General features: G+C 45.7%; 1 protein-coding gene across 2 annotated transcripts in view; it reads left to right on the top strand.

The window, feature by feature from the left end:
• WBP11 (WW domain binding protein 11) overlaps positions 1-18833 on the top strand; it is an 83942-nt gene that overhangs the window by 41263 nt on the left and 23846 nt on the right. For both annotated transcript variants that reach the window (XM_030203103.1, XM_030203096.1), the window contains 2 exons: positions 8410-8543; positions 14069-14265. In XM_030203103.1, the coding sequence (XP_030058963.1) occupies positions 8410-8543; positions 14069-14265 (331 nt within the window). The remainder of the gene's footprint in view (positions 1-8409; positions 8544-14068; positions 14266-18833) is intronic.

Raw genomic sequence — 18833 nt, 5'->3', positions numbered from 1 at the left:
GACTATTCGGACAGTGCCTTCCTTCCTACCCAAGATTATTTCTCGCTTCCATGTGAGTCAGCAGCTCTGTCTCCCTTCCTTTTGTAGGGAGGACTACCCAGAAGAGTATTCTGCTCTCAAATATCTGGATGTGAGACGGGTCATCATCAGATACTTGGAAGTGACCAATGATTTCCGGAAGTCGGATCATCTGTTTGTCCTGTTTGCAGGTCCTCGTAAGGGTCTGCAGGCTGCTAAGCCTACAGTGGCAAGATGGGTCAAGGAAGCCATTGCAGCGGCTTATGTGGCCGCGGGGAAGGTGCCGCCTATTCAGTTGAAGGCCCACTCCACTAGAGCTCAGGCGGCCTCGATGGCAGAGGCCGGGTCCGTCTCCTTGGTAGAGATTTGCAAGGCGGCAACTTGGGCATCGGCCCATACCTTCTCCAGACATTACCGCTTGACTGTGGCTGCTCGGGCGGAGGCCCGGTTTGGAGCTTCAGTGTTGCGGTCAGGGATTTCTATGTCCCGCCCTGGGTGAGTACTGCTTCGGTACATCCCACCAGTCTATGGATTGATCAGCATGATGATATGGAAGGTAAAATTATGTATCATACCTGATAATTTTCTTTCCATTAATCATAGCTGATCAATCCATAGCCCCTCCCAGATATCTGTACTGTTTATATTCTGGTTGCATTTCAGGTTCAAGTTTAGTCTTCAGTTCCTGTTCAGGAGGACTTCTTTTTCAAGTTTTTTTCAATTGGATTCTTCAAGAGTTGAGACGAGTTTGTGTTACAGTGAGCTGCTGCATTCCTCTCCCCTCCGTTTTACGGGGCTGGATTGAGACATAAATTCTGCCGGCGCTCCCTCCCGCTTCGTGCGGCTGTAGGGCAGCTTTGTACCCCTCCCGCTTCGGCGGTGTTAGGGTCAGTCAGCACCTCCCGCGGTTGCGGTTGCAGGATAAGCCAGATCCCCCCGCATCGGCGGGGTGGTGTCCCTCCCCCGCTCCGCGGGGATGAGCTGGACGGAGTCCCCTCCCCCACTTGTGTGGGGATGAGCTGGGTTAATTCCCCTCCCCCGTTTCAGCGGTGGTGAGCTGGGCAGAGTGTCCCTTTGTGGGTGTAATTCTCTAAGTGCTGAGTCCTGCGGATGGAGCTTTGATATCGACATACTGAGGAGTTTCCGGCAGCACATGACCACATATAGGGAGGCAAAAGCTTTGCTCTCTATCTCCACCTGCTGGTAGATGGACACAACCCACCAGTCTATGGATTGATCAGCTATGATTAATGGAAAGAAAATTATCAGGTATGATACATAATTTTACCATATCTTGTCATCGCCCTATGACATCACTACTCTTGCTGCTACTCATACTACAGCACTCAGTTTCTTTGTTTAAACCAACATAAAATTATCATTTTTTGTTCTTTGTGCAGGAGATACAGTGGGGGAAATAAGTATTTGATCCCTTGCTGATTTTGTAAGTTTGCCCACTGACAAAGACATGAGCAGCCCATAATTGAAGGGTAGGTTATTGGTAACAGTGAGAGATAGCACATCACAAATTAAATCCGGAAAATCACATTGTGGAAAGTATATGAATTTATTTGCATTCTGCAGAGGGAAATAAGTATTTGATCCCCCACCAACCAGTAAGAGATCTGGCCCCTACAGACCAGGTAGATGCTCCAAATCAACTCGTTACCTGCATGACAGACAGCTGTCGGCAATGGTCACCTGTATGAAAGACACCTGTCCACAGACTCAGTGAATCAGTCAGACTCTAACCTCTACAAAATGGCCAAGAGCAAGGAGCTGTCTAAGGATGTCAGGGACAAGATCATACACCTGCACAAGGCTGGAATGGGCTACAAAACCATCAGTAAGACGCTGGGCGAGAAGGAGACAACTGTTGGTGCCATAGTAAGAAAATGGAAGAAGTACAAAATGACTGTCAATCGACAAAGATCTGGGGCTCCACGCAAAATCTCACCTCGTGGGGTATCCTTGATCATGAGGAAGGTTAGAAATCAGCCTACAACTACAAGGGGGGAACTTGTCAATGATCTCAAGGCAGCTGGGACCACTGTCACCACGAAAACCATTGGTAACACATTACGACATAACGGATTGCAATCCTGCAGTGCCCGCAAGGTCCCCCTGCTCCGGAAGGCACATGTGACGGCCCGTCTGAAGTTTGCCAGTGAACACCTGGATGATGCCGAGAGTGATTGGGAGAAGGTGCTGTGGTCAGATGAGACAAAAATTGAGCTCTTTGGCATGAACTCAACTCGCCGTGTTTGGAGGAAGAGAAATGCTGCCTATGACCCAAAGAACACCGTCCCCACTGTCAAGCATGGAGGTGGAAATGTTATGTTTTGGGGGTGTTTCTCTGCTAAGGGCACAGGACTACTTCACCGCATCAATGGGAGAATGGATGGGGCCATGTACCGTACAATTCTGAGTGACAACCTCCTTCCCTCCGCCAGGGCCTTAAAAATGGGTCGTGGCTGGGTCTTCCAGCACGACAATGACCCAAAACATACAGCCAAGGCAACAAAGGAGTGGCTCAGGAAGAAGCACATTAGGGTCATGGAGTGGCCTAGCCAGTCACCAGACCTTAATCCCATTGAAAACTTATGGAGGGAGCTGAAGCTGCGAGTTGCCAAGCGACAGCCCAGAACTCTTAATGATTTAGAGATGATCTGCAAAGAGGAGTGGACCAAAATTCCTCCTGACATGTGTGCAAACCTCATCATCAACTACAGAAGACGTCTGACCGCTGTGCTTGCCAACAAGGGTTTTGCCACCAAGTATTAGGTCTTGTTTGCCAGAGGGATCAAATACTTATTTCCCTCTGCAGAATGCAAATAAATTCATATACTTTCCACAATGTGATTTTCCGGATTTAATTTGTGATGTGCTATCTCTCACTGTTACCAATAACCTACCCTTCAATTATGGGCTGCTCATGTCTTTGTCAGTGGGCAAACTTACAAAATCAGCAAGGGATCAAATACTTATTTCCCCCACTGTACCTAGAAATATCACCATCCGTATGATGTAATTGTAACAACACAATGAACCATAAATCACTTAATGAATGTCTTGCCTCTTTCCAATACTGAATGAAGGGAGCATTATTTAGGCACACATTCCCTCGCTTACCTCTTACCTATATTACCTTTCATCCCTCACACTCTTCATAGCCCTTTGGGGTTCTTTTTCCCCCTTTCCCCAGCAGCTGTTGTCCCTGCCTTTTCTCCTATACTTCCTTCTCTCCTTCCTCAGCATTTACTTATCTCCTTCAATATTTATTTACCCTATCTTTCCTCCAGCTTCTCACCAGCATTCATCTCTGTGTTCCTCTGTTTTCACCTTCCTCTGCATATGCCCATGTTTCTCTCCCCTCCCCCCAATATCTGTCCATCTCTTCCTTCTTCCTCCACCAAAACCCCCCTTCCCATCCCAATAACAGACCCAGCTCCAGCTTCTGCCTCCCACCTGCCCTCTTGTCAGCCTCCAACCCCCTTTTCCCATCCCCAGCATTAGACTGGTCTCGTCACCCCCCTTCTCCTACCTGCCCAGTGCCACTATATCTGCTGTAGTGAGGAGCTCTTTTCTTCACTCCAGCCGCTCCTGCCAGGTGATTAAAAGCAAGCACGGGTTCTAGAGGTCAGTGGTGCCCTTCTAGCACCCACGTTTGCTTCTTCCCGATGATCAGAGCTAGCCAGCGCGTGAAACACGTTCGCCAGCTCTGATCGCTAATTGCATTCAAGTGAGGGTCTCCAGCATTCCTCCCTAATGATCAGCGGGCAGCGAACGAAACAAGGGCGCTGCTTCTCTGCAAGCCCTACGCCAGCTCGGGAGGAATGGGGGAGACCCCTAAAGAGGTTTGACAGGTCCCAGACCTATCAAACCTAAGCCCCCCCCCCCCCCCCAAACACGAGGCCTGGATGTCTCCCCCACCCCCAAAACACAAAAGCCCTGATGATCCAGTGGGACTGCTAGCTACCACCCCCCCCCCCCCCCCACCACCACCACCACCACCACCACCACCTGCCAACATGAACTAAAATGCCCTGGTGGTTCAGTGGGATCGCTAGCTTCACACCCCCACCCGCCAACATGAACTAAAATGACAAGGTAGTCTAGTGGACTGCTATTCCCCCTCCCAACAGCCCCCATCCGTGGCCTACCTCATTGTAGTAGTTGGAGGGAGGGACTGGCACTCTCCAGGCGCCTCATAATGGTGGTGTCCTGCCCGGTGCATCCTGAGTTGCGTTGGGTGGGGTAAACCTTATATGGAAGTTAAGCCCTGCCAAGGGCGTCCTAGGATCCACCGGGCAGGATGCTGCCATTTTGAGGAGGCACCCGAAGAGGAGAGAGGGATTGCTAGTCTCTCCCTCCTCCAACTACTACAGCAAGGTAGATCAAGGGAAGATGTCGGGCAGGGAGATAGCGGTCCACTGGCCTACCAAGGCATTTTAGTTCCTGTTGGGGGGGGGGGGGGGGGTAAGTTTTGACAGGTCCAGGAAAAAATCCTGGACCTGTCAGGCTTCTTTTGCTGTCAAACAACTTCTGCGGGAGGATTGTGCCGTGGGCGCATGACCAGGCACAGTTCTTCCGCAGAAGTACCCCTGTGATCAGAGGTAATAGCGTGCTTAAAATTGCATGCTATCAGCTCTGATTATAGGGGCGTTCAAGCCCCACACTGTGTTGATGCTAATTTTAGAGCACTGATTGGAACAGTACGGGGCTTCGATCATTGGCCTGGCTGATGGAACCACGTAGGAGTTGAAGGCAGAGAACAAGCACTTACTGTATTGCACACAAAACGGGAGGTAGATTCTCTGATTTTGGCAGCCAGGTGGTGCCGGCAGCCATAGTGGCTGGAGCGAAAAGAGAGGAACTCCTCGCTCTGCAGTGGATTTAGTAGCACCAGGACAGGCAAGTAGTAGGATCAGATGGCACAACTTTTGGTGGGCAGGAGCCGGTAGGCCAGGGATAGCACCCCCATGCTACTCTTCTCTCCTGAATTAGAGACGCCAAGTGTGGCTCACCTCAAAGCGTGAGATTCACTATTACAGTGTATTGAGATTGAAGGCCAGTGAGTGACATTTTCTAGCAGTGCATCTGGGGTTTTAAATTTGGAAAGATCTGCATGTTGTTTTGCTTTCTATATGCTGCCAAGAGCAATGACTATCGATCTTTTTTCCAATTGGGACACACCTGAACACCTCTTATAGACAATGCTTGCGTGTGTGACACACTGCATTAATGACCCTCACAGACCTTTGGTGAGACACAGTATAGCAGTTCTTATGAGTTAAATGTCAACATGATGTGCAGCCACAAAAATTCAACCTCCCTACAGCAAGTACAGATCAGAGCTAGAATATTTCTCCATGGAAGTCACCATAACAAAAAAATAAAATCCTGATTTGCATGGCATCTGAGCAATAGCAATACAAATTTCTCCACTACCAGGCACATTGTGAAATACAAAACCTGAAAAAAAAATGCTAATTCAACACATAAGTAGCAAACATATCATTCAACAGTAGTACTAATCCTATGATTCAAACAGCTAGAATCCTACCTATAATCAGGCAGCACTACAAATATTACTGTGGGCCCTAAAACACCAATACACTTACTACAGGTAAAACAGAACAAGTGGGAATGCTACAGATCTCAACACAACAGAATGCTACACCTTAGTCACATGCAAAACACTGAATCTCACAAAATACAGAGCAAGGGATCACCAATTATAAATGGAAATATGAAGACAAAAATTGAACTGCGAACTCCAAAAAGTCAAACTTCATATGTATTGCAACACTGGAGAAACATAAATCATTATATTTTGTACTAAGTCCAATACAAAGACATCTGCAATGAACATTACTCAAAGCTAACGTATTTCAGTTAATAAATTCAAAATAACACACTTTTTTCTACCTTTGTTTTTTGGATGGTTTTATGTTCCATTACGTTGGTTCCAGTTTCTCTCTACGTTGTTCCTAGTGGCTGCTGTTCATTTTTCATTTCTCCTGTCTCCTCCTGTCTTGTTCACTCAATACCCAAACCTCATGCCCATCCTGGCGAAAGTGCACTGCACACCTTGAATTGCAGGCGAGCACTGCCCTTTTACTTGGACAGACTAGGCCCTATAGACAGTCCACCCAGCTTTTTGTTTCTTTTTATCTCAACAGGATGGGGTTTGCCATTGGAATGGCAAACGCACAATCTCCAGTTGGCTAGCAGATTGCATTTCCTTCACTTACGCCAAGGTTGGGCTAACTCTTGAGGATCATGTCATGAGTCATAATGTCAGAGCCATGGCAGTGTTGGTAGCCCACTTGCGGTCAGCCTCCATAGAAGAAATTTGCAAGGCTGCAACGTGGTCTTCAGTGTTACACATTCACATCTCACTACTGCCTTGAGCAGGATAACTGACGCGATAGTCTGGACAGACAGTTCTGCAGAATTTGTTTGGGGTCTAGAATCCAACTCCACCCTCCTCGGCCTGTTTTGTTGTGTTCCAGGCTGCTCTCTCACACAGTTGTATATAGTTTCAGGTTAATTACTATTTTGTCCTTGCCATTGCGAGGCCCAGTTGATCTATGGTTGTTTTCGGTGAGCCTCGTAGCTGGGGATTCCAGCATGTGAGAATATGGCCTGTTTGTTCTCGGAGAACGTGAAGATACTTATCTGTAGCAGATATTCTCCAAGGACAGCAGGCCATTCATTCTAACATACCCTCCCACCTCCCCTTGGAGTTGTCTCTTTTTTTTTTTTTTAAGTATGCTATAGTATTATACCGATGGTCCCGTGCGCTCGCGGCGTGGGGAAGGCGCTCATGTATGCGGGGTGGAGACACTTTGCGTGTTCTTAAAGTTGTATTAGCTTGTTTAAGCTCCACACCAGGCGACATGGATGACATCACCCACATGTGAGAATGAATGGCCTGCTGTCCTTGGAGAATACCTGCTACAGCTAAGTATCTTTGCTTTACCCAGTAGAAGTAGCCATAAATATATCCATCTGAGCCCCAGATGTACCAGTGGAAACAAGTGTGTCTTTGGGCTTAACCTTCCATTTATTTATCCCTGGAACAATAATAAGAATATATATATCTGTATATGCATATGTTCAAATTACTCAATACAATATACTGACCCTGTGGGTATAGGGTGATAAGTATCTCTTCAACTGTTCCTTATTTTCTTTGGGGTCCTCTTAATAAACTGTGGTAGAAAGTAACCTTAGGGTGCCCTTATGTTGTAGTAAAATGGTAAATTTTCCAGTTTCTCAATAAATGGCCATGCTCTAATGTTGCCATTAGTGCACGGCTATTTAAAATTAGCGCATAAGCACTCACTGACACCTGTTTTGTAGGTGGTAAGGGTTCACACAGTAACATAGCTGCACTAGCTGATCAGTGCAGAAACTCCCATTCTCTGCCCACAACATGCTGTGACCATGGAAAGAATTAAAATATTTTTTTAGCACGTGATTTGTGTGCGCAGATTTCAGACTTACTGCAGGGCTCCTGAGCGTGTCCCTGCAGTAAGCCATTTTAAGCTGCAGTATGCACTCACTAGTGCTTACTGCAGCTTAGTAAAAGGGACTCCTCCTTTTTTAGATTGACCAGGATAGTGGCCCAGAGCTTATCTTACTAACAAACCAAGCCAGCAAATGGACAGTCATGTTTGACTGCCCAAAGCTCTACATTTCTTAAATGAATTGTGCATCATTCATTGTGAACATCCTGATTTGGTCTCTCCTATTCCTTCCACCTGACTATCCCTACTGGCCAAATTTGTTTTTAGAGGTAAGATGTATAGAAGATTTGAGAGGCTCAATTTTGTGTTCAAGCTGTGAGTATAGATTACTCATTGGATTTGCCTCAACATCAGACAGTTTTTATAGTACTATAAAATAAAATGGAGGTAGTACTCATAGCTTTCTAGCAATGGCACCTTGAGCATAACCTAATGCATCATATCTCAGAAGCTAAGCAGGGATGGGCCTGGGTTCGACTTGGGTGGGGGACCACTAACAAAAACAAGGTCTCATGATCACTAGAGTCTGTGAAAACAGATACCATCACCACCCAAACAACCTTTTAAAGGTTTCAGGTTAGTCCATTGCTGATTTGGTGGATGATTGTAATTTCATGTAGTGAATTCTCAGTCAGGATATTAAATGCAACCCAAGGAATAGACCAATCCCCTAGGAGCAGGTCAGTAATGATTCTGTATAATAAAGGTTTTATACCATTTTATGCCTATGGGAAAAAATGCTTAGAACAGGAGGCCCTAAGCCTGCTTTAACGAAGAGAAATAGAGAATGTTAATCCTGTGTGCTGCAGTCACTATGTTGTCCAGTAATCTGCCTGTGGTGGTTGTTTTTCAGAATGCTCAGCATGTAGAGGTAGAGAGTATCCCTCTGCCAGATATGCCTCACGCTCCCTCCAACATCCTGGTCCAAGACATCCCTTTACCAGGGGCACAGCCCCCCTCCATCTTAAAGAAGACATCCGCCTACGGGTAAGGAAGAACTTGCAGCTCAAGTCTCAATAAAACTGTAACCATACACAAGGGGGAAGGGGGGGCTTGAAGAGAGAGGGGGGGGTAGAGAGTGGTGAAGGGGGGAGGGTTCTTAAGGGAAGGGTAGGGGGAAGATAAGGAATTGGTTGATGCGGAACGATACTGTATTTCCTTATGCTGTATCATTTTCCTTTTGCGAAAAGTTTCTGTTTAAGTTTTACCATCAATAAAAAAAAAAGTTGAAATCTAAAACTGTAACCATACATGCCATACCACGTATCTGATTCCAGGGCATTCAAAGTGAATGAGTTCCTCAGACTGCAATCATTTATTTTCAGAGACCTAGTTGAAACCTTGTACTGGTGATAGCAAGAGATCCAGGTACAGTGCACTTTACTGGCTTCAGTTCCAATTACACTGGAACAAAGAGACATTTAGGGCTGGATTTTTTTTTTAGGGGGGTGCCTATGGGAGAAATCCAAAAAGGGTGCCAGTTTAAGCCTGTTTTATAAAGGGAATGGGACTTGATATACCACCTTTCTGTGGTTTTTGTAACTACATTCAAAGTGGTTTACATAATATATACAGGTACTTATTTGTAGCTGGGGCAGTGGAGGGTTAAGTGACTTGCCCAGAGTCACAAGGAGCTGCAGTGGGAATTGAACCCAGTTCCCCAGGATCAGAGTCCGCTGCACTAACCACTAGGCTACTCCTCCAACAAAGACAACATTGATGTTTATGTGCCTTCATAAAAGTATGAAGTGGTGGACTTTGGTCCTGGGGAACTGGGTTCGAGTCCTACTGCAGGCACAGGCAGCTCCTTGTGACTCTGGGCAAGTCACTTAACCCTCCATTGCCCCATGTAAGCCGCATTGAGCCTGCCATGAGTGGGAAAGCGCGGGGTACAAATAAAAAAAAAAAAAAAAAGGAATCCCGCAGTGGGTGAAGGGAATACCCTTTCTGAAGACCAGCTCTGCCAAAGGAAAGAACTCCATGTCATTTCTATGTTCCTGGAGGACTTGGTTATGGTGATTCTCTGATACAAGAGCCTGACTTACTTAGGGGATTCTAGATTCATGGGTAATCTGAATCAAGTCTTTCAGGCTCTAATTGAGCAGACTTGGGTACTCTGCAAGCAGGGCTATGTATTGGTACAGCAATGACAGAGAAGCTTACTCTTCCTAAGGTGGATGTCTGAGATCTCCTTTACAGTGAAAGCATCTTCTGGGGCAAGGTCTTCAAGTGAGTTATTTTCACATACCTTGACAGTAATGAACCTCAGTGCTCTAAAGATTTTGTAGGATTTTATTCTGAGATATTTACTGAGACAAGTTCTTCGTGTCTGAGCCCTGAATTTCCAAGTGGTGTGCATGCCTACATTTTCAGGCCCAGCATAGTCATGGCATAACTTCCTTGAATGTCCTCAAGGGACCTATAGAAGATTCACATTTGAAAACGTGTTTAGGTAAAACACATAGCACTGGTAGTGCCGTCCACACGCCCTTTTGGGGCTGCCAAGTTGGTCTGTTAGTTTCTGAAGCATGTCTCAGTGGTCTACTTTATTTCAGCCATTTTATTGTAAAACGTTATGGGCATCCTGGTAAAGGTTTTGAGAGAATTCAAGCCTCTGAGGTCTCCTGATGATATGCCCAAGCCTTGGTTTCTTTCTTCTTCAAGCAGGATAGATTTTTAACAGACTGAAGGATTCAGAGCCAACTGTTCTGCTTCCTTCAGTGTGATCGTTTTCAAGTACATCAAACATCCTTTCAGAACAACAAATCCAGGAACCTTGGATCTCGATTGTCCTCTGACATGCTAATGATGTTCTGCAAGTCTATTCCTTACAGGGACAGATCGGCAAATCTTCCAAACCTAGTAGCAGTGGTACTCATAGAGACTCGGAGGAAAACCAAAAGTTCTTTTTTTTTTTTTTTTTTTTTAATTACATTTTAATTTATACAAATTCAAACTTTGAAGATGGTACAAAAATGGCAAATACGAAAATAAAATAAGAAATAATCATGAATCATAAACCAACTAGCCCACATCAAGGGAAGAGGCAATACAACCATTAAGGAAAATAATTAGGTTATACAAATCTAAAAGTATTGCAGCTTAACAATCTATTACTCCACAATCTCAAGGAATTATTTCTCATGATCCTTAAGGAATTGTTGTAACTGCAACAGATCCAAAAGATGTACTTCTTACCCTGAAAAGTAATCAAACATCTATAAAGGTATTTATGAAAAAATGTAGCTCCTAGAGCCGTAACTGTAGATTAGCCAAAAAGGCTTTTTGTCTGTGTTGTGTGGTTCTAGCAACATCAGGAAATATATAAATTCTAGCTCCCAGTACTTCACTTCTTTCTTCTGAAAATATTTCAGAATCAAAGATTTATCATTCTCATTACCAACGGTTACTAAGAGAGTAGATCTTGTATTTATTTGATCTTGAGTATCCTCAAGAAAAGTAGTTAAATCAACCTCTGCATCCACTCCTTATTGGAGTACTTGTGACCTGGGTTGGCTACTATTAGAAACAGGAATACTGGGCTAGATGGACCATTGGTCTGACCCAGTATGTTCTTATCTGAACAAATAAATAATAATTTGTAATAGGTGAACTTTCAGAAGCAGGTAAACCTAAAGTTTCCTTAAGGTATTTTCTCAGGAGAATCTAAGGTGACAATAAGCAAATATGAAGAAAATTTAAGAAGCTCAGGATTCTGCCTCTATTAGCATTTTTCCATGATTTTCTTTTTTTTTTTTTTTTTTTTTTACGTTTTTGTTTATAGGATTTACAATATAAACATACATTTGTTTTAAAGAAATTACAGTTACGGTTCTCTGGATAAAGCAAAGAAAAAAGAAAGTAACTCAAAAATAATTACAAGCCAACCTCAACTTATTAGTCCATAAGGCATGGGAGGATGGACACAAAAGAATCAAATGTGGAGAAAATATTCAAGTAACAGTATAGAGGAAATAAAGTTTTGACTAACTTTGCTACATCTTGCAAAGAATAGCAAAATGACTCAAAAGGGGAAACTCCCATAGGCCTAACCAGCTTTAGAAAACACAAATGCAGACAACTACGATGGGTCAAAGAACAAACATCTATTACCTTGCTAAATTAGAATATACATACATGGAAAACATAATTTCTTTGTCATCTGCAGCAGATGAATCCAGAAACTTGTGGGTTATGACCATCTACCAGCAGGTGGTGATAGAGAGTAGAGAATGACACAGGGACAAAGTTTGTCCCCCATCCCCGCAAGCTTTGTCCCTGTCCCCATCCCGTCCCTGTGAGCTCTGACCCCTGTCTGCACAAGCCTCAAATAGTTATTTAGTATAACGCCAGAGATATAGAAGGAGATGAATTTACTCTTGTACTGTTCAAAATATAAAGATGGCACATGCTAGGGATGGTGTTAGGGGAGTGTGACTAGGGCAACTGCCCTTGGCCCCTGACCAGAGAGAGCCCCAAGCCTGATGAAAGGTGAAGAAAGTGTAGCCTGGTAGTGAGCTTTGGGGTCCCCTCCCCAATTTCTGCCCTGGGTCCCAGCCATGTCTAAGACTAGCTCTGGCAAGATGTGCATTTCAAATATGAGATACTCTGATCACAAAGTGGAAAATACAATTATTTTTTCTACCTTTTGTTTGGTCATTGTGTTTTTAAAATCATGTCTTCTCTTAACTCACTCACCAGGTTCTCCTGTCCATTTGACTTCTCTCTCCATGTTCACCATCCATCTTCCATTTCTGTGTCCCTGTCATCCCCCATGTTCAGCATCACCCTTCTGTGTCCCTCTACATTATTTCCCCTGTTCTCGTTTCCCCAAATCCATCATCACCCTCTATCTCCCTATCCTCTCCCCCTCTGTTGAACATCTCCTTCCTGTGTCTGGCATTGCCCCTCTATGTCCATATACAGTGGAGTGGAGGAGTGGCCTAGTGGCTAGAGCACTGGTCTTGCAATCCAGAGGTGGCTGGTTCAAATCCTGCTGCTGCTCCTTGTGATCTTGGGCAAGTCACTTAACCCTCCATTGCCTCAGGTACAAACTTCGATTGTGAGCCCTCCTAGGACAGAGACATATCCAGGGTACCTGAATGTAACTCACCTTGAGCTACTACTGGAAAAGGTGTGAGAAAAATCTAAATAAATAAATATATATACTGTCCCCACACTGCATCTCCACTTTGTGTCCCTGTGCAAACCCCCCCCCCCCCCCCCCCATGCACATCATTTTGCCCCTGTTTCTGTTACCTCTCTGAGATGTATTTGCATAAATACATTTTAAAAAAGAATTTTGGGTAAAATTATAAATATAGGAGTCTTGAGAAATCTTGGATTCAAAAAATTAAACTTTTCTTTTAGAAAACCTAAACTCCCCTTGAGGTAAAATCCTGAATTTATAATTTTGTAGTAGGAGCAAAGAAGGTCTTGTTTTGTGCAATCATCTGTATGCGTGAGTGCTCTGGAGATTTAAAAGATTCTTGATTTTAATGGGGATAGTTATGATTCCATAGAGGATTTTTTTTATCAAGGAATGCATAAAACAGCCATTATAGAATGATAGATTTCTTTCTTTAATGGTGTAGTGGATTATTTTCTCTGAGATCTTTTGTGGGGTATCCATGGGCCCTGTTTACTAAGATGCGCTAGCATTTTTAGCGTGCGCTAAAATTAGTGCGCCTATAGCACAACTTAGTAAACAGGGCCCCAAGTTTTTATTGATGATCTTTTTGGTCACCTCACAATTTGGAGCCTTTCAGATGGGGTGTGTTTTTTGTTTATTTGGGTTTTTTGTTTTTTTGTTTTTTTTTTGCTTTCTGGCAGATTGCTCATCTGCACCAGGTTTTTTCTTATGCTTTTGTCACTTTCCCTTAACAACTTGTTATCTTTCTGAGCAATGGAAAGAGCACTCTGTTCTGGCATCTGGAATGACATTATCTACTGTGCTGATCAATCTGTCCTGCTTGTCAGTTGTGTGCATAGCCCCCAGTATTTTGTGCAAGTAAAGCTTATTTATTTATTCATCCCATTTGATATACTGCACAAGGCCTATACATAGGCATCTAGGCGGTTCACAAAGCTAAAAATCAGGACAGTATAAGAGGTGAAAGCAGAATTAAAACAGAGGGAAGTAAGGTTATCATTTAGTCATGAGTGGGGAAGGATTCGGGGGGGGGGGGGAAAGGTGGGTCTTAAGGTTAAGCAGTTGTTAATAGGATTTTGGTGGGGTTCTTGAGGTTTGGATGTTAAGAGAATTTTAAGTTCTTGGTCTTAATTGTTGATTTAAGGAATTCAAACCAGATAGTGTAACAGAGTAGTATCAATATATATGTTTGTTTTATTTCATTCTCTATGTGTATAATATGCTTTCCCCATGTCTTTTGGCACAGATTACTGAGGGAAGCTATATTTTCTCAGTGCAGTGATTTTTGATTGAAAATGGTTGCCTGTGAAAGGATTTCACGTTATCATTTATTTTCTATTGTTTCTGTCTCGATTCCCAGACCACCATCCCGGATTGTGTCAGTTGCTCCTCCCCCTGGGCACACTGTCCCCAGGTTACCCCCAGGGAAGAAGCCCCCAGGTCCGCCTCCAGGGCCACCACCACCCCAGGTGCTACAGATGTATGGCCGTAAATTGGGTTTTGCACTGGAGAATATCCTCAGGAGACGGGAGGAGGAGATGCACAGCCCTAGTGCAGGTAATGGGGCTGTAAAACACTTCGCCCTACAAAACAGGAAAATCCCATTTCTGTGCTAGTGCTGTGAGATCCAGAACAGGATGGACTATACAAAACTATATCACTTTTTATGTAGACTATCCTGCTTATAATCGAACGAGAAAAACGCCCAAGTTCCGACCTAAATCGGGAGATGGACGTTTATCTCACAAAAACGAATAACGCGGTATAATCGAAAGCCGAACTTAGACGTTTTCAACTGCACTCCATCGCGGAAGCGTACAAAGTTGACAGGGGGCGTGTAGGAGGCGTGTCAGAGGCGTGGTGAAGGCGGGACTGGGGCATGGTTATCACCCGAACAGAGATGGGCGCCTTTCGCCGATAATGGAAAAAAAGTATGCGTTTGTAGCTAGAATTTAGGGCACTTTTCCTGGACCCTGTTTTTTCACGAATAAGGCCCCCAAAAGTGCCCTAAATGACCAGATTACCCCCAGAGGGAATTGGGGATGACCTCCCCTGACTCCCCCAGTGGTCACTAACACCCTCCCACCACAAAAAAAATGATGTTTCACAACTTTTTATTTTCACCATCAAATGTCATACCCACCTCCCTGGCAGCAGTATGCAGGTCCCTGGAGCAGTTGTTAGGGGGTGCAGTGGACTTCAGGCAGGTGGACCCAGGCCCATCCCCCACTACCTATTACAATTGTGCTGCTTAATGCTTATTAGTCGTCCAACCCCCCAAACCCACTGTACCCACATGTAGGTGCCCCCCTTCACCCCTTAGGGCTATAGTAATGGTGTAGACTTGTGGGCAGTGGGTTTTGAGGGGGATTTGGGGGGGCTCAACACACAAGGGAAGGGTGCTATGCACCTGGGAGCTCTTTTATGTTTTTTTTTTGTTTTTGTAAAAGTGCCCCCTAGGGTGCCCGGTTGGTGTCCTGGCATGTGAGGGGGACCAGTGCACTACGAATCCTGGCCCCTCCCACGAACAAATGCCTTGGATTTATTTGTTTTTGAGCTGGGCGCTTTCATTTTCCATTATCGCTGAAAAACAAAAACGCCCAGCTCACAAATTGTCGAATAAAACATGGACGTCTATTTTTTGCGAAAACACGGTTCGGTCCGCCCCTTCACAGACCCATTCTCGGAGATAAACGCCCATGGAGATAGACGTTTTCGTTCAATTGTGCCCCTCTATATCTCAAAACATTTTTTTTAATGTAACAAAATGCAACCCCATTTTTTTAAAATAAATTATACCAAGCATTTTACTGATGCAAGCAAACAAAGCATGGAGTTTAACTAGATAGCAGAGTCTCCATATTGCTATTTTGTGAGATAGAAAGTTTGATAATTGGTCATGTCTTGTTGCAGACTGCCCGTTCAATGAAAAATACCTTTAGGAATTTATCAGTCAAATTTACATTTGTAACATTGCAGCTGAATGTGTAGTCGATGCTTCAATTAGTGCAGCTCATATCGAAAGTGACCAATTCTCGCTAAGAGAAAGGAGTCTCAAAAATGTCAATTTAAAATTTCTGAGTTTATTTATTTGTTTTAAGAAGGGGGAGAAGGGAAAATAATGTTTTTCTACAGCAATCTCCAATACGCCATACTTCTGTCCTACTGACTATATTTGATCTAACAAGCATTGCCATTACTCAGTGAGTTAGGGTGACATGATTACCCACCAGCACCGTCCTGGAATTTTTATTCCATCCTCCTGCAGGCCACAACACTGCCTGTTGTGAATGAGGGAGAAGTCCCTACCTCCTCTGGAGACTCACCAATGCTGGCAGTGCTGAGAAAGTAAGATTCAAACCCAGGTCATTCACATGGCATTTCAAAGTCCCTTTTTTGGCTTTACCTATGTGTATTTGGGACAGTTCTGTAAATGCCCCAATGCTGCACAGTGAGTGCCTATTCTATATCTGCATCTGAGCGCCCAAAATTACACCAGTCATAGACCTGGTATAACAGCAATTTCCTAACTGCAGCAAGGTGTACATAACTTACCGCCCATACTCCACTGATGTGACCACCACCTTGTTACCTAATGTGCCCTTACAGAGTAGCGCTTAGTTGCTTTGCTACCACTTAGCACACATAAGTGTGCACTTACCATGAAAGTGCTGGTATTCTGTGCATATGCACCCAGTTATGGAATTGCCCTTCACATGCATTCTTGCTAATGTCAACAATATCACTCTGCAGCAGTGGTTCTCAACCTTTCTTCTGTTGTGACACACCTGTCAAAAAGTGTTCATGTGTGTTACACACTGAGCACTAAAGTTTACAGCTGAACGAAAACATCAGTTCTAAAAATTTCATTGTTAGAAATGATACAAGGAAAATATATATTTTCCATATCATCAAGCTGATCAATCCATAGACTGGTGGGTTGTGTCCATCTACCAGCAGGTGGAGATAGAGAGCAAACTTTTGCCTCCCTATATGTGGTCATGTGCTGCCGGAAACTCCTCAGTATGTTCTCTATCTCAGCAGGTGGTGGTCACACACAGCAGCAGCTCTGGCTAGGCCTCCAAGCCTAATTTTTAGGTTTTGTTGAGTGCCTGGGGTTGAGGGCTCTTTTGAGCAAGTGCAAACCTGGTGGTGCCAGGTCCCTCCTTTTCTCCCCCCTCCCGCTGGCTCCGTTAAAAAAAAAAAAAAATTTTAAACGTCTTTAAAGGCGTTTATTTCGACGTTTATTTAAGCGTCTATTGCAGCTACTCACTGGGACACCAGGTCGTTACAACTCGGAGCGGACAGCAGGTAATTTTTACCTTTTTATAGCGGGCGGGGGTTCCCCGATTCTTCTCCTCGTGGCACATGGCGTCGGAGGGCGAGGGCGCAAAGGGTCGCTCCCCGGGTCGCTTGAGCGCTTCTAGAGGGGATGCGGGGGTCTTAAAGCCTGATTCGCCCTTGTTGGGTGACAGTTTCGTGACCGATGAATGTCCCGGTCCTTCCTCAGGCGTGGCGGTTTTTCCCGCCATAAACGCCCATCCCCCGCTCCTCGCCTCCGCCATCTTGGCCGGCCACGCGGCTCGGACGGCTTCTTCTTGGGCCGCCCTTGAGGTTGGAGACATTAATGCCATGAACGCCCTTAATTTGGGCGACGGCACAGAAGCGGCTAAAGTTAAGAGCCGTTCTTCCCGCGCGGCTCCTTCGCGGAGTTTCGCGCCGGACGCCATTTTGGATGCGCAGCATGTCTCTCCCCCGCTGTTGCGAGCGCCGGTTGAGAGCGCGCCTAGGGCTGTTGCCCAGGCTGCGGGAGTGCACAGTCTGGGGGGTTTCTCCCCCGAGTTTGTTTTGCTGCTGCATCAGGCCTTCCTCATGCACAACGCTGCCCCCGCTCCCTCGTCTGGTAAAGAGGTTGAGGTTCCCAGAGGTAAACGCCCTCGGGTTGATTCCCAGGCCTTGGAGGAATTAGTCTCCTCCGATGTAGATGAGGGCAGCGTGTCTGAGGTCTCCCAACGGTCCTTTGCGGATTCCTTGGAGGAGACGGATCCCCGCTCGGATGGAGCGGATGACCCCTCTGCAGCGCGGCTTTTTCGCCCAGAGGATTTGCCCAACCTGTTGTTACAGGCCATGGACACTTTGAAGATATCCTCTCCGGAGGACGTCTCTCCCTCAGCCCCTGTTGGCTCTGCCATTATGCTGGGGACGAAGCGCCCGCCTAGAACCTTCCACGTGCATGATGCCATGCACACCTTAATTTCGGCTCAATGGGATGTCCCAGAAGCGAGCCTTAAAGTGGCTAGGGCTATGTCCCGCCTCTATCCTTTGGCTGTGAGTGAACGTGAGGCCTATCTGTGGCCTACCGTGGATTCTTTAATCACTGCGGTGACTAAGAAAACGGCATTGCCGGTGGAAGGTGGCACGGCCCTAAAGGACGCCCAAGACAGGAGATTGGAGGCGGCCTTAAGGTCGTCCTTTGAGGCGGCTGCTTTAAGTTTGCAGGCCTCAGTTTGCGGCTCCTATGTGGCCAGGGCGTGCCTGACTATGGTGCAGCGGGCTTCCCCCTCGGATCATTCCTTGAGGGCTGATTGGCCAGCCCTGGAATCGGGCTTAGCCTATTTGGCAGACTTGCTGTATGATGTCTTGAGAGCCTCAGCTAAAGGCATGGCTCAGACAGTCTCTGCGCGGCGGTGGCTTTGGCTGAAACATTGGTCTGCTGACCACGCCTCTAAATCCCGCCTGGCTAGATTGCCTTTTAAAGGCAAGCTGCTCTTTGGGGTCGAGCTGGACAGAATCGTGACCGATCTCGGCACGTCTAAGGGCAAGAAGTTACCAGAGGTCAGGGCTCAGGCTAGTGCTCGTCCCGGTACCTCCAGAGGACGTTTTCAGGAAGCCCGTCGGTACCGCCCGGGCAGGTCGGGTTCTTCTGCCCCCTCTTCCTTTAAGAGGAATTTCTCCCCCAAGCAGCATTCCTTTCGCAGAGACCGCCGTCCCGGAGGTGCTCCCTCCGGTCCTCCCCCAGGGTCTCGTACCCAATGACGGGGTCTTGGTCCACGCCCCAGTGCAGATTGGAGGACGGCTGTCCTCGTTTCTGGGCGAGTGGACCACAATAACTTCAGACGCTTGGG

This window comes from Microcaecilia unicolor, chromosome 1 (genome assembly GCF_901765095.1).
Source record: "Microcaecilia unicolor chromosome 1, aMicUni1.1, whole genome shotgun sequence".
Taxonomy (NCBI): domain Eukaryota; kingdom Metazoa; phylum Chordata; class Amphibia; order Gymnophiona; family Siphonopidae; genus Microcaecilia; species Microcaecilia unicolor.
Note: the sequence above shows the minus strand (reverse complement) of the source record. Positions and strands in the feature narration are given on the sequence as shown.